Genomic DNA, 14,716 nt, shown 5'->3' on the forward strand with positions numbered 1-14,716 from the left:
TTACTATTTGTGTAATATGGAGAAATAAGGAAATTTACATTACATAAAATGGTAGTCACATATAAATACAGCAACTTAAGAAAAAAAGTTGGTGTTAATTCCCTGGACTTTTTTTCTCTCCACTCATTTGGAATTTTGGAAATTCAAGTTAAAGAGTAAAAATGAAAGAAGTTTGTATCTGGACATCAGTTTTATTTTGAATAGATTTCATGTTGTCTACTTGTGTCACTGAGAATAAGATATTTATTTGGGAGTGAAGGCATAAAATTAAGGGGAGAAAATGATGTGTAAACAATAACTGCTGTAATTATGAAAATTTTATTTCACTCTTACTTTAATTAAATCTTCATAAGCACCATGTCATGAACTGGCAATCTAAAAAGAGGATACTGGAATGCTTTAGTCAATAACAAACTGCAAGCTGATGATGTGAAATTACAGCTACATGGAGCATGTGTACAAGATCACATTTAAAAAGGTTCACTTGAGAATCCCATGATGATGCACAAAATAGGAATCTGGCATCGATTTGTTCACACTTTGCTCAGAACTCAAAGCTTGTGCATGTAAACATCAAAAGAAACACTGGATCACCTTGACAGTTTACAGTTTGCTAACACTTGACTGTAGAAGCATAAATGTTGCAGTTTTGATTTTTTGACCAGTGCTTGGTCATAGGCTAAAAAGACCAATCCCTTTAAAATTTAAATGATGCTTAAAGGTTATGTTCAACATTACACAAGTCATCAGCAAGGCCTTTGAATGTGTGCAGTTCTCATAATGATTACCAAACCATACTGACCTAAGGAAATCATGAAAAATTATATATTTCAGCAAAATGTTTTAATTTGGTCCTACATTAAAAGACCCAATTGCCAAGGTGTTTCACATAAATTTAATTCACAAGCATTGTACACAAGAGAATCACTTTAAAGAACATTGCTTCCTGATTTATGAATTAAAAAGTTTATCCTCTACTTACACTAAACATACAAAAAATAATCTACAAAAATTGTTTACAATTGATTTTAGTGAAAGAAAAACCTTTCTTCAAAAAAAAAAAAAAGATTGTGTGGTGGTAGTATTTTAGCCATCAAAAAGGAATGTAAGTAACCAATAAATATAATGTGCTTTCTCCATATAGACATATTTACACTTAAGTCTTTGGCTTATGGTTTTTTGTGTTTTTTTAGAAAGAACTTTAAATGATCCATCCATCATTGCACATTAAAAGAAAATAAGCCAGTTATATATATTTATATATTTATATAGAGATCTGCTACACTTGAAACATATAAAAAATGAACTTTCCTATGAATTTGCACAGCTTTTCTTTCTTCTTCCTTGAAAGTTTTAACATCTTTTATCTGAAAAAGGGAAAAAAAATGCCACAAAGAAAGTTTTAATTCATGCAACACGTGGTGGCTGCTGTACCAAAACCAGGAGAGAAAACGCTGCCTATTCACTGTACAAACACTGATAAGTTTTCATGTGAATCTGCTGCTTATTAAATATAATTTATGTGGCATGAAATGTTGATGCTCTCATACAGTAATAGAAACTAATCGAGTCCTTTTTATTAAGATACACTACTTCATAAGAAAAATACTTTTACCTCTCAAATGTAAAAGTCTCCCCCCCCCCCACATTAAAATCTTTCTGCACAGGTGTGACAGGTATAACAGCTACTGGCTCAACAGATGAGTGGGTTCTGTTGGGATGCACTCTGAAGTCTCCCCCAACTAAGATGACTCCAGGTACTCCAAAGCCACATCATAGCAGAAACGGTACTGCTCCTGAAAGATGTTAAAACAAAAAGGTGGGGTGAAGTCAAGAAAAAAGCAAAGAATGGAGAACAGTGGTTGTCAAATGAATACTTGGCATTCAATTTAGATTATTCAAAAATTACGAACTTTTTCTTTTTCCATAGACAAGTTTAACATCAAGGCATATATTATTTTACCTTTGAGTCTAATGATTGCTGTTTAAGAAAAAGGAAATTGATGTAAAAATATATGTTGTCTTTGCCTCATATTCTGTATCAAATTTAAAAAACCCAGCAGTATTGCTTATTTGATTATAACAGTAATACCTGATCATACAGAAAAATTTCCAAGTATAGAAAAAGATTACGAATCAGAAAAGTTTCTATAAATCTATTATCAGAAATAACTTTTAAAAAATACTATCTTAGCTTAAGACCATTTTTATACATGCTTGAAATAGTATTTTAGAGTAAATATAATTGCATATTTATATTTGATGATATGATTTTATATTTTATTTTCTGTTGTTTAGCATTATTATGTATTTTTCTCATTTTATTTAACATCTCTTTTAATATACATAAAAGTCTAATATATGGATTGACTATAAAATGACATTTTTTTAATTAATTTTAAATAATCCTAGAGTGAACATGCAAGTAATTTTTCTCCACACTTTATGTATTTTCCTTAGTGGTACAAATAAGCCAGTTATTTCAAACTGCCATTCCACAATTCCAAATACTTAATTTCTTCTTCCAGTTTTATTGAGATTTAATTGATATACAGCACTGTTTATGTTTAAGGTGTACAGCATAACGATTTGACTTACATATGTGAATATCTAAATTCTTAATTTTTGACATAGTCTTTGTTCCATCAGAGTATTTAATTAAAAGTTTTAAAAATAGTTAGTGGTTCCTAACTTTTTCTGAGCTTACTTTTATCAGAAAAATTATTTCGCTGCCTTTATTCAAGATAACTTGGCTGACAATAAAACTTTTTTGAGTTAAAACTGCTTTTCCTCTCAGTCCATCTATATGCTGCTCCATTATGAAGAATTTAGAAAATTTCGGAGACTGCATTACAAATTATGACTTGTAACATGTAGTAAAATCTTCTCAATTCAGTCCAAGTGAGTAACATTTAGGCTGAATTAGAAAACAATCTAAAACTCATGCTATTTCAAAAGAGAACTTCCGGTATTTGAGCAATAGAAGAAGGAAGTAAAAAATTTCCCCAAGCAATCCTACCCTAATTATCAAGTAGGTGTGATTTAAATTAGCCTGTGGCAAGTACACCTCAAGAACCAAAAAGTGCTTGTGAACAGTTACATCTCTTTAACCAGTCTTTAGCAATTTGGTTTACATTCTATATTTTCTTACCAAACTTGTCAGTTCAATTCAGCATCACAAGGAACTAATCACTAACCTTGATTAAAAACACATCAAAAGACTGGGTGTTTAGACAAGATTCATGGGACATGAGTGTAAAGGTAAATAGTAACTCTTAAGAAGGTTCTAGAATGGCAGAATTTAATCATAGGATTTTTTTTAAGGAACAGTAAGAAATCAGTTAAATTTGGAAGTATAATTTAAATTCTGAGGCCAGAAGTGATCTTATTGATGATTTTAGGAAGACGATCTGAAAGACAGAAGCAGACTTATATGAAAAAATATTCAGATGGCAGAGAGTTTAAAGACCTAACCATTACCAGCCCATTTTGTAAACAGACCTGAGTTTTACCTAAAAACCCCTCAAATCTACCTGCCTTCCTCCATCTCTATTGCCAACACCCCGGTCAAAGCCAATACCATCTTATTGGGACACCAGCAATACCTAAGGTATGGGCTGGAAGACAGGGGCTTTGAAGACTTGTCAAAGGGGAAGAAGTCTGTGACTGCTCTTAAAAATGAAACCGTATAAATGTAACTCTTCAGATTCTGTCTCAGGAAGCAATGTACCTCTTGTGTGAACAATCCATGAGCAGGAAGTGGTGAAAATACTTTAAAGGTTTATTGAATTGCTCATTTTAGTTATCTGATCATCTTGATAAACGTAGGGCAAGCAACAATGATGTCTTGGTTTTTCTGGTTTACTTCTCTGCGAGCATAAACTACACAGCTGCTCCTGACCTATTCCCACCATTCACATATGTATAACCCACATCGCTTTACAGTGATGTGTAAAGACATCGCTTTAGACGTTGAATGTGCTAAAAGTTTAGCTTGCTTTCTTCCTCTGCATATAGCTTCAAATAGACGAGTTCCTACATACGCATATTAACACCTCCTTGCTCTTATTTTGTAATCTGAGTTCTGCTTTTATGAGCCATGGCTAATTCAAGTAATATCACATGATTACAATCTAAAATTGGTAAAAGGTGAAAACTATCTACGGCAATACTTTAAACAATTATAATTTGACCAGAAAGGAAGAATTCTAAATAATGACTAAAATAAATTGCATTTGCCCTTTAAAAACACTGGGTGTCTAAAGTGCTAGATACAATCTAGAAGTATATCCCTCAAAATGTTTTACCAGTTAACTCAATATGCTTTAAGAAATACCAAGAATAAAACCTAGATAACAGGATTTTTCTTATTACAGAACCATTTATCAAATGTAGCAAATATTTATTGCTCAAAATAAAAAAGAAATCCTATACATTTTCCAAGTTAAATGAAATTAGTTTTCATCATTAGCAGTTTATACAATATGTGACTAAGCTTATAGGTGTAGAAGGAGTTACTTGGCAATTCATCAGTTAGAGCAGGAAGGTCCCCACAAAGACTCATTTACACATATCATTCCCTATCTGTGAATGAAGTCAGACCAACAAGTAGGTATATGACTGATTAACCTCTACTCCCCACTTCAGCATCCACGACTGTGACTCACCGGGGCTTCCACCATGTTTGGCTTGCTGTTCCTTAGTGTCTTGACTGCATGGAACACATCAACAACATTTTGCCGTTTCACCATTTCAACAACAATGCCTATAGCACAGAACATGCCACTTCGCCCGCCACCATTTCTGGAAGCAAAGAAAACAAAGGTGTTTTCTAGACGGAAGTTTTTGGTGACTATAGGTCACATAATCATACATGTTTTGGAAAAGAAAACATATGTTTTAATATTGCTTGTGTTTTAATTTTGCTTCACATGTGTACATGTTTGTGTGGAGGGCAGAGAGGAAGATACTTGAGGATGGTATTAACTCAACAGCTTATGCTTACGGCAGGCACATGCTATAGGCATAGATTACTACAAGCTAGATACTTTGAGATTTTTATAGATTTGTACATAGTGTAAATCAGAAAAGTTACTCAGAGTAGTGTTCAAGAGTTTATATAACATCTGTATAAAATCAGTTTGAAAAATACAAAAGTTGTAGTAGTGAATTATAGAACTGTGAAACAGGAAGATTGTTTTAGAGAAATATCTAGTTGAGGTCTGTAAGACGGGAGTTACTCTTCAGCAGAGAAAAAAAGAAGGCTAATGACGGAACGAGCACCAAGGCTCCCTGAATGGCTCAGCCAAGACGCCATACTCACAGGCAGTGGATGATCGTCCGGCCCTCCCCTTCCTCACATTCCTCCTGCCATTTTTCCACCTGCAGTATCAGCTTCAAAAATGACCGTTTGGAGCCAGGCACTTCTCGATGGGAAGCCCAGCCTAGATATTGAAACTGCTGCACCATCAGATAACCTTCTTGTGGCTGTTGAGAGAAAAAAATATTTCTATGTAAATAAGTTAGGGCTAGAATTTTTACTAGAAAGTAAATGGTTCACGGCTTCCCAGGTGGGTCAGCCATAAAGAATCCACCTTCCAATGCAGAAGATGCTGGTTTGATCCCTGGGTCAGGCAGATCCCTGGAGGAGGAAATGGCAATTCACTCCAGTCTGACAGGCTACAGTCTATGAGGTCACACAGAGTCAGACACGACTTAGAGATTGAGAGTGCAAAAAAGTTTCATACCAATTTACACTATAACATAAATGACACATTAGACTGAATCTAGCTAATGCAAGTCCAAAATATGCACTTGTCAGGGCAGGAAGATTCTAAATTAAATGAGAATTATCTTCATATAAGCTTCTCCCTGACACTCCATATCCAAAAATCAATTACTATGATTATACTTAGATAACTTTCAAATTCATCTTTTCTTTATTGCAGCTGATATCACTGTATTCTCAAATCATAAATCATAATAATTACTTCCTAGTTGATCTCCCTGAACAAACTTTGCTATCTTTTCAAACCATTCTTATTGTAAACATCATGATTTAAATACAAATATGATCATGTCACTTCTTGATTTAATATCTTCCAAATGATCTTAGCATAAAAGCCAAACTGCTGCCATGGTTTAAAAATACCTGTATGATAAGGCTCCACTTCTTCCTCTAATTTCCCTTTATTCTAATAACCTAGTCAAAGTCTAGACACATTTGCCTTCTCTTAATTTATGTACCAAGTCATTTCTTGTCTTGGGAACTTTGCATATACTGAATCCTTTGCCTTTCTCAGTCCCAAACAGAGTGATCAACTTGCCTTGGGTTTGCCTTGGACTTTTCTGGTCTTTGTGCTTAAATTCATGTATTCTAGGAAACCTTTCTGTCCTGTGTAAACCAAGGTAGCTGGCTATCTCATGCCCAAATAGCTCCTACTAATTTTTCAAATTTTGTCTTAAATATCATGGCCTCAAAGAAGTCTTCTCTGATCATCCAGCTTTGTCAGATCACCCAAAGTCTCTGTATTTTGTACTTTTTCCTCTATAAAATTTCATTTATTTGTAGATAAATGATTGTACAAGTTGTTTAATGTTTATCTTCCCTGATAAAATACAAATTATTTAAGGACAAGAAAATCTCTTTTTCCCTTAAAATCTCTTATCACTAGAATCTAGCAAAAATACTTTCCAAGTAATAGTATTGTTGAATAAATGAATCAAGACATTAAACCCTCAGGTGAAAATACAAGGAAGAATGTGTATGTACAAGTGAGCCATATCATAAGGCATCAGACCTGAAGCTCCACATGGCAAGGTTCATACATCCTTTGGCGGGACAAGGAACTTCCGAGTTTAGCACCCAACCTCTAGTTGGCATATACTAAACATGTGGTGAGGTGAATGATATTAAATAATGATGATAGGAAAAGAAAGAAAAATCACGCACTAGTAAGTGCTTGAATACCAAATATAGATGAAAATAAATATGCTGACCCCCTCAAAAAAAGTAAAACAAATTTCAGTTCCTGTTCCTAGAATATTTTTCATGTAAACAGTTCGATTAACAGATAGGCTCTACTTTCTTAGTTTAGTAGCTACAGTTTCTCAGCTAAAATTTTAGTAGAACCATAATGTAACAGATGTGCAGACATGATGAGATTCTTTAAATTAACATCTAAGATATGCATGAGTATCATGACATGATTGAAGTTATCCTTTTCTTCCCCCACTGAAATCAACAATAGAACTGGATATGATTTTATTCTCTACTTATACACATACAGACATGAATCAGAAGCACATATAGTCATTTTGATGTGAGAGGCACTGTAATGTGATAATTTTAATTACACACTTAAAATAATACATGTACATAGAACTGCTGCTCTAGAAAAGAGTAATCTTTGTCTTTAAAAAGAGAGAGAATTCCATAATTCCATGGGAGGTACTACTGATTTCTTTTCAAATTCTCCTTGCTATGTGGTTACATAATCTAAACAGATTTTATTAGTGCTTTTTGGTTTTTTGAAGGAAAGACCCCAGACAGTTTGTCACTGATGGCAAAACACAGGAAATGTCAAGGAAAGAAAGGTTCCTGAAGGACAGTTGCTACTTCGCTGCTGGGAAAAGGCAAGGGCTAGCAGCACTGCATCGAGCTACATATCTGGGCAGAGCCAGAGGCTGAGCTATTCAGAGTGATGAAATTGTAGATGAGACGTAGGAGGAGAGTCAGGGACGTATGTGATTTAAACAGAACTGGAATAGTGACACAGACCCCTTCTGTAATGGCTGATCCAACATATCACTATCTCCTGTCATCAATATCATATTCCTATTTTGCAATTGCATGACTCTTCTGGGCTGGATATCAATGCTAATAAGACTTGAAGTTAATGTTGAGATAAATCTACATATACTCAGAGGCCAGGCCCAGACAATCAAACTCAACTGAACCAGGGAATCTGCATTTTGCTTTCCACATAGAATACAATAGGCTAGTAACTGACCCAGAAACCTAGCTTCCAGCATTTCCGATTTCCTGTTTTTAAGATGATCAATAGCTTTGGGATTGATTATATAATTTCTATTAATTTTACTCTCTCTTTTGTCTAAATGGAAATGTTCCACATTATGTTTGTAATCACCTGTTCTCGATCAATTCACTTAAAAGCATTAATGACTTACTCTTGTTAGATTGCATATCCTAAAAATCCGGTTGATTACATCACAATCCATTGAACAAGACATACATTCCACTTGGATAGGACCATATCGTAGCGTCCCTTCTTCAGGCCAGTACTGAGGGCAGCCCTAGATGTGAATATTTTTGAAAGAAAAAGAAAATGAGCCTTATTTTTTTTCTAATTAGGATAGCATAAAGCAGATGTTAGCATTTTATTACTACTTTATTAAGTCATGTGTAAGTATACAAAAGAAACCCATAACCATTAACCTGGGACAAGTCGACTTCATTTAACATCACAATGGAGGTACAGCCATAATCATACACTAATCTCCAGAAATCTTTCACAGTGTTTGGCAGAGGGTATTGTGTGACAATGAAAGCAGCTGGTTGTCTGTAACTCTGTGAAAAAAAAAAAAAGGTAGATAGGGAAAAATAACTTAGAATGAATAATCAGTTGTACAAGCAGATTCAATACACTTCAAGGTAGGGCTGGGAAGACTCAACATCTTCATATGGAGATGAAGTCAGCTTGCTGCTCCAGCCATGAAATAACAGATTTGGACCACTGCAACATACTGCAACTAGTAAGTAGTCAGTCTGATAGTAAGCCTCTGATGCCTCAGCAGCAATTCAAGCCAAGAATTAATTTTGTTGATAAAAGTAAATATACGACAAATACCAAACAAAACAAAACAAAACAAAAAAACCTTCTTGAGGCTAAGATCCTTTGTAAGGTACCTGTTGGGCTGTTTTAGTCTTCTAAAGTCTAAGAGGCTAAAGACATAAAATTTCTGTGTGTCTGTCTGTCTGTCTGTCTATGAATATATGTCCATCAGCTATCAACTGTTATAAAACTGTTTGGCTCTTCTCCACTCCAAATAAGAAAAACCACATGTGCCTCAAACTCATGCGCTTTTATATTATATTGACATTATCAACACATCTTGTAGGCAATCCACATCCCATAGTTTTCTGGGAATTTCTAATGTATATCAATGATCAGAATGACAGTTTCAATCATTTAAGTGAGTGTGGGATGATTTGAGAGAATAGCATTGAAACATGTATATTATCATATGTGAAACAGATCGCCAGTCCAGGTCCGATGCATGAGACAGGGTGCTCAGGGCTGGTTGCGCTGGGATGACCCTAAAGGATGGGATGGGGAGGAAGGTGGGAGGGGGGTTAAGGATGGGGAAAACATGTACACCCATGGCTGATTTTTGTCAGTGTATGGCAAAACCACTACAATATTGTAAAGTAATTAGTCTCCAATTAAAATAAATAAATTAAAAAAAAAGATTTTTCAAGTGCCACAGAGTAAAACTAACGCATTCCCTGGCCCCAGGTAAGAGGGAATGACTCCTTATTGACCCAGGGCCCCCTGATTGGGACACAATGCATTCTTTCTTCCCAGAAAGACGATAGATTGATCTGGCCAGATAATCTGTCATTCTACAGACTAATGATCTACACTGAAATAGAAATATATATTTCTATGTAATAAACTAAGGATTTGTAAAAATATAACTAGACAGCTGCCTGAGATAGATTTCTTTAATGCTGATAAAAATTGTCAGTGACCTGCTAACTCAGTTGTATCATATTACTCTTTAAGTCCTTCAGGTGTCTCAACACCAGTGTAGAAACTGACCTTTGAGCCTCATAGATCCTATCACCATTTGGGAAAGGCTGCTAACCATAGTATTTCAGTCCATGGATGACTGCAGGATAAATCTGGGGAGACAATAATTCACCAGCAGCTTCTACTTGACCTTAAGACCTCAAAAAGTGACACCTGTAGGTGGGGTGAATGCCCTCCTAAGGACGACATGAAGGCTTATGAGAAAGGATCAGAAGAAAGAAATAAACTTTCCTTCCAATTAAATGTCTGCTCCATGGGAAAGTAAGTCAAGGGAGATGAAAAGCCTTTTATTCCTTTTTTGAGTCATAGGGGAGGGGAGATAGAAGAAGAGAAGACGATATGAGAGAAGACTGAAGATTTCCCATTTCTTTCCTCTCTAAGTGCAAGAGTACATCCAAGGCTTTGATATCACATTCTTGGCCATACCTCTTAATTTTCACAGGCATGACAAAGGGTGCATGACACTTACAATGGGGTAGAGAGGAAGGGAAGGTGGGAGTGTTGAACAATGAGCCCCATTCTTATAAGCCAAACCAAACCTAACTTTTCTGTAGTCCCAACCACTACCAAATCCACAGGGCAGTTTCGACTATAAAATACATGTGTTGAATCACAGTGAGTTAAACAGAAGATAGGAACACAAAGAATACAAGGTTCTGTCTTCATACTGACCAGAAAACCACCTGGAAATTTAAAAATTTGAGAGATGTCAAAGACAAAAAATGCCTCAATATCTTTCCTAATGTTATTTTCTTTTTCTCACCCTTTTTCATTCTAAACATAGACTGACTCAGAAAAAAAAAGGTTTGTGTGTTTTCTCTATATTTAGTATGTTTGACTTTGCAGATGATTAAAATGGCAAGAAAAAGTATAATGAGGATCTAGTGTGATTTCAGGGGACAAGAGTAATAACTCGGCAAGGCTCTGGTCACAGCAAGAGTAGTAGCTTTCTACTTGAGCTTACCTTTAAACTATTCTGCTCTGTAGAATAAAGAAGAGCAAAGTAAGTGGTTGAAAATAGGAAGTGGCACATAGGCTTTGACAAGCCTCTACTATCAGAAACGAATTTTGGAGAACTCAGTAGGAGCAATAACTTAGAAAGCTTCATTATTCATCACCCAAGAATGAACCCTGACTCTGGTTTCTCCTTATTATGGCTCCATAGTCTAAAGGGCAAAAACTAGAAATGCCGATGAAGGAAGGTGATAAACCAAAAGGATGCTGAACTTAAAACCCTTCTTGCTTCTTCCCAAGGTAAGCAAAACAAGATGGGGAAAAAGACTGCTTTAAAATCTCTTTCCATATTGGTGTGTCTATGGGATGCTGACATGTAAGTTCCTGCTGTACCATCTACAATACAAAGACTGGAGTAGGGCAAGAGAGTTCTTTTCATGATGATTGATGTGATAACATGGTATCTTCCACGCCTTGCCTTATATCTTATTAATTAATAACAAATGAAATAAGTTAGCTATAAATTATTAGTGTCAGAGATAAAAGTTTCCAAATTAACACAATTTCAGTAGAATATGATATTCTGTGACTCAAAAAATTCATTCCTAACTATATTCAAAATAGATAAGCATGACTCTCTTTCCTGAAAATAACCAGGATGAAAACTATCACCTGCAGATATTTCTTGTACAAAAATTTTACAACAATTGAAAATCAACCGTCAAACTTATAGTTAAGCCTAAAATTTATAGTGCCTAAGAACTACTGTAAGGAAAACTCAAAATCATTGTCCAAAAAATTTTGTATTACAATGAAAGTTTCTACTTTTCCTTTTTAGGCCATTTAAATTTTCTTGAAAAGAGAACCTAGCCAGTGTTCATCAATTTTGCAGCTTTTCATTATATTTTACACTAACAAAGAGAGCAGTCTCTTACATCCATAAGAGCAGCATTGATGTAGTTACTACTCTCCCCATCAATTGTAATTAAAAAAGGCAGACATCTGTCAGGTGGCAGCATGTCCATAAAACGGTTCTTGTCATGGTTCCTTGGCAGGCATGCTATACTGCAGTCCTCAGCTTGTAGTCGAGGGGTGACTGAATTCAAGGTCTGGAAAAAAAAGGGAACCCAGGTTAAAAAACAGTGACCCATTTCACAGCATAACACAGATCTAGCATGCATTTAGGAGGCCAAGTAGAAAGTAAAGGATTTGTGCAAGTCAATGACATTTGCCATGATGACAGGCTGACAGACTTTGTAGTTAAAGCTACTAAAGCCTGAGAAGTGACAAAGAAACACTACACACATTGTCCAATGTACCTCTCTGTAAAAGGGAAAGGGATGCTAAACAACACAGCAACAACCTGCAAAAGGTATTGTCTAACCAAAGAAAATGCAATCAGAGCAGCCCATGATGATGCCCCATCATCAAACTTCTAATTTGTAATAACATTTTAATGTGCCAGATTTGAGGACATGCTATGGCAAAGAGCACTGGGCAAAGAATCAAAGTATTAGGCTTTTAGAGTTATTCTTGATTTCATAGTCAACAGCTTTAGGGATGTTTTAAGGGCAGTGAAAACATTTGGGATTATTTAGAGATGATGTTTTGCACAAACTCCAGCTATTATTATTAACGTGCTTTAGTGACACAGAAGGTCAAAATCCAAAAGATTGCATTTTGAAAAAGATTGTAAAGATATACAAATTATCACTAAATTTGGCTTTTATGGTACCTTTTCCCCATACTTTTCTGTGAGTCTGAATTCATTTGTCCTTCAAAATACAGCAGATGTGATATGAGCTCATTAATACAAAAGTTGACTCTATAACTTTGTATAACTGTATAATGAAAGAGACATGTATTATATTATACTTAAAATAGGGTCAAAGGTTATAAATTTGACTTGAAAGCCCTTCCTTGGAAGAATTAGGAATGTCCAGGACAAACTGTAATAAGTTACTCATAAAAAGGTGCTGGAAATAATAAATACCTGGAATTCATCTTTGAGATGTGAAGAGTTTGTCTGGGAGTCTATTCTAATCATATCAAAATATGCAGCTTTAAATTCACAGACAGGTATGGCAGTTTCTCCACATAAGCAAGCCTCTAAAATGGCATCATGAATAAAAATGTACTGTTCCTATTAAAAGAAAGAAAATTTTCATAATATTTTAATACAAGTTTCCTGTCATCAAAGAATTTTCTCTATATAAACGTATTAATAAAAATACCAGTATTTTTCTATGACTTAATGAGCTACTATTGATTCTATGGGACAAACACCCACTATTTAGTTTGATAAGTGTTGGAAAGCAAACCAAGAAAGACCACCTGAGGTTAATCAACAATCAACACACCTCTGTCTGGACCATATTGATACGACGAGATCTTAAGGCTTTGACACAGTTGTAGATGTCAACAACACCCTCTCTTTCAGCCATGTCCAGCATGATGTCAATCACAATGTAACAACCAGTTCGTCCAGCACCAGCACTGAAAAATAAGCAGATCTAAAGAACTGCAGGAAGCATGTCTATACAAATTCAAAGACACATCTGATTTTCAAATAAGTGGAATCAAAGTGATTCAACAAAGTACAAGACATAATTTGTATGTACTTGTAAATGCTTGTTAAGGAACAAATAGCTTCAATGTGGAGAACCTACTTTGGTGTAAACTGAAGACTAGAACAAATTAAAAAAATATAAACTTTGTAAATCAAATTGTGTTTTGAAAATAATGAATATATGTCACTTAAGTTTCATAGCTCTTACACAGTCTTCATTTTACAAAAATTTCAAGCTCATAGAATTGATCAAGGAGTGGATTTATGCTTTAAAATTTCACCTGAGATTGAAAGACTCATACTTATATCATTGTGGGTGCTCTGGCAAAATGCAGCAATACTATCTTAGTAAGACAGATTCTGGTCAAGGCAAAAGAACATTAATCTAAAACCTTTAAATGGAAAATCTGAGGAGTCACATTTCAGGGGAAGTGTTAATAGTGAGGGTGGGGATGAAAATGTTCGTTATTGCTGGGGAGGAGACCAACAGTAGAAAGAATATTTACATGGTGATCCAAAGAAAAAATGAAAATGAATTGTTAGGTATGAAATATAATTCTTAACAGGTCACAAAGATAGTACTATCTTCTTGTATTTAATTCAGTAGTCAAATCATAATATACTGCTGATTATATTACCCATTGGGAAGATTTCTCCAGTTTTATACATATAAGTCAATGGAGCAAAAAGGTATAGTTCGGATTTTTATGGAAAAATCACTTTGTAGTCAGCTCCCTCTCTTCCATAAATTCAGATGCCCAAGTGGAAGTAGAAAATGACACGTTTCGAGAGCATATCTGAGACTATCGGAGCACTACTGAAGTGGACAATTCACAGGAAAGGAAACCTCTATGATAAGTCAAGACACTACATAATTGAAAACCCATTTATCTCATTTTCTAAATGCATAGACTATTAACATTATTTCTTTGAAGTCTGGATTTGGTCATTTCTCTTAAACTTAATTGTTCTTTAAGAAATTTAAATCAAAGGTATTGTGGCTACCTCTGTTTCTTTTTCTTGCCTACCATCTTCTCAGTCACTGTTCCCAGGGTTTGAGACAGGAAAGTAATTGAAGAGTACATCAGATTTCTTGTGGAGGATTGAATTGTAGATTTTTTTTCAAGGTACACAGTATCTGATCCTAATGAGATGCCTTACTTTTATTTCATTCTCTGTTGTTTTATTTTTCCCCTTTCATATGCGGTCATTTAAATACTGAATAGGCTGGATTTTCAAGGAAAGAAAAATGCTTAAGCACAACCTATTATGTACTTTGGAAGGGATAGTATTTGAGAATGGTGTGCAGCATTTAGGAAAAGCTTTTCAGATTCAGTATATATTTTTCTATTCGTAT

The 14,716-nt window shown here is 34.9% G+C and overlaps 1 protein-coding gene across 4 annotated transcripts in view; it reads right to left on the minus strand.

Moving 5' to 3' along the window:
* Positions 1 to 1,657: 1,657 nt before the first annotated feature.
* The window catches only part of PTPRK (protein tyrosine phosphatase receptor type K), a 619,103-nt gene continuing 606,044 nt past the window's right edge, over positions 1,658 to 14,716 (minus strand). For all 4 annotated transcript variants that reach the window (XM_068985075.1, XM_068985072.1, XM_068985073.1 and 1 more), the window contains 8 exons: positions 13,151 to 13,286; positions 12,784 to 12,933; positions 11,726 to 11,899; positions 8,459 to 8,590; positions 8,191 to 8,316; positions 5,324 to 5,487; positions 4,668 to 4,803; positions 1,658 to 1,796 (listed from right to left, as the gene is read on the minus strand). In XM_068985075.1, coding sequence (XP_068841176.1) covers positions 1,743 to 1,796; positions 4,668 to 4,803; positions 5,324 to 5,487; positions 8,191 to 8,316; positions 8,459 to 8,590; positions 11,726 to 11,899; positions 12,784 to 12,933; positions 13,151 to 13,286 — 1,072 coding nt within the window. In that variant the 3' untranslated portion in view covers positions 1,658 to 1,742. The remainder of the gene's footprint in view (positions 1,797 to 4,667; positions 4,804 to 5,323; positions 5,488 to 8,190; positions 8,317 to 8,458; positions 8,591 to 11,725; positions 11,900 to 12,783; positions 12,934 to 13,150; positions 13,287 to 14,716) is intronic.

Source organism: Capricornis sumatraensis, chromosome 13 (assembly GCF_032405125.1).
Source record: "Capricornis sumatraensis isolate serow.1 chromosome 13, serow.2, whole genome shotgun sequence".
Lineage (NCBI taxonomy): Eukaryota > Metazoa > Chordata > Mammalia > Artiodactyla > Bovidae > Capricornis > Capricornis sumatraensis.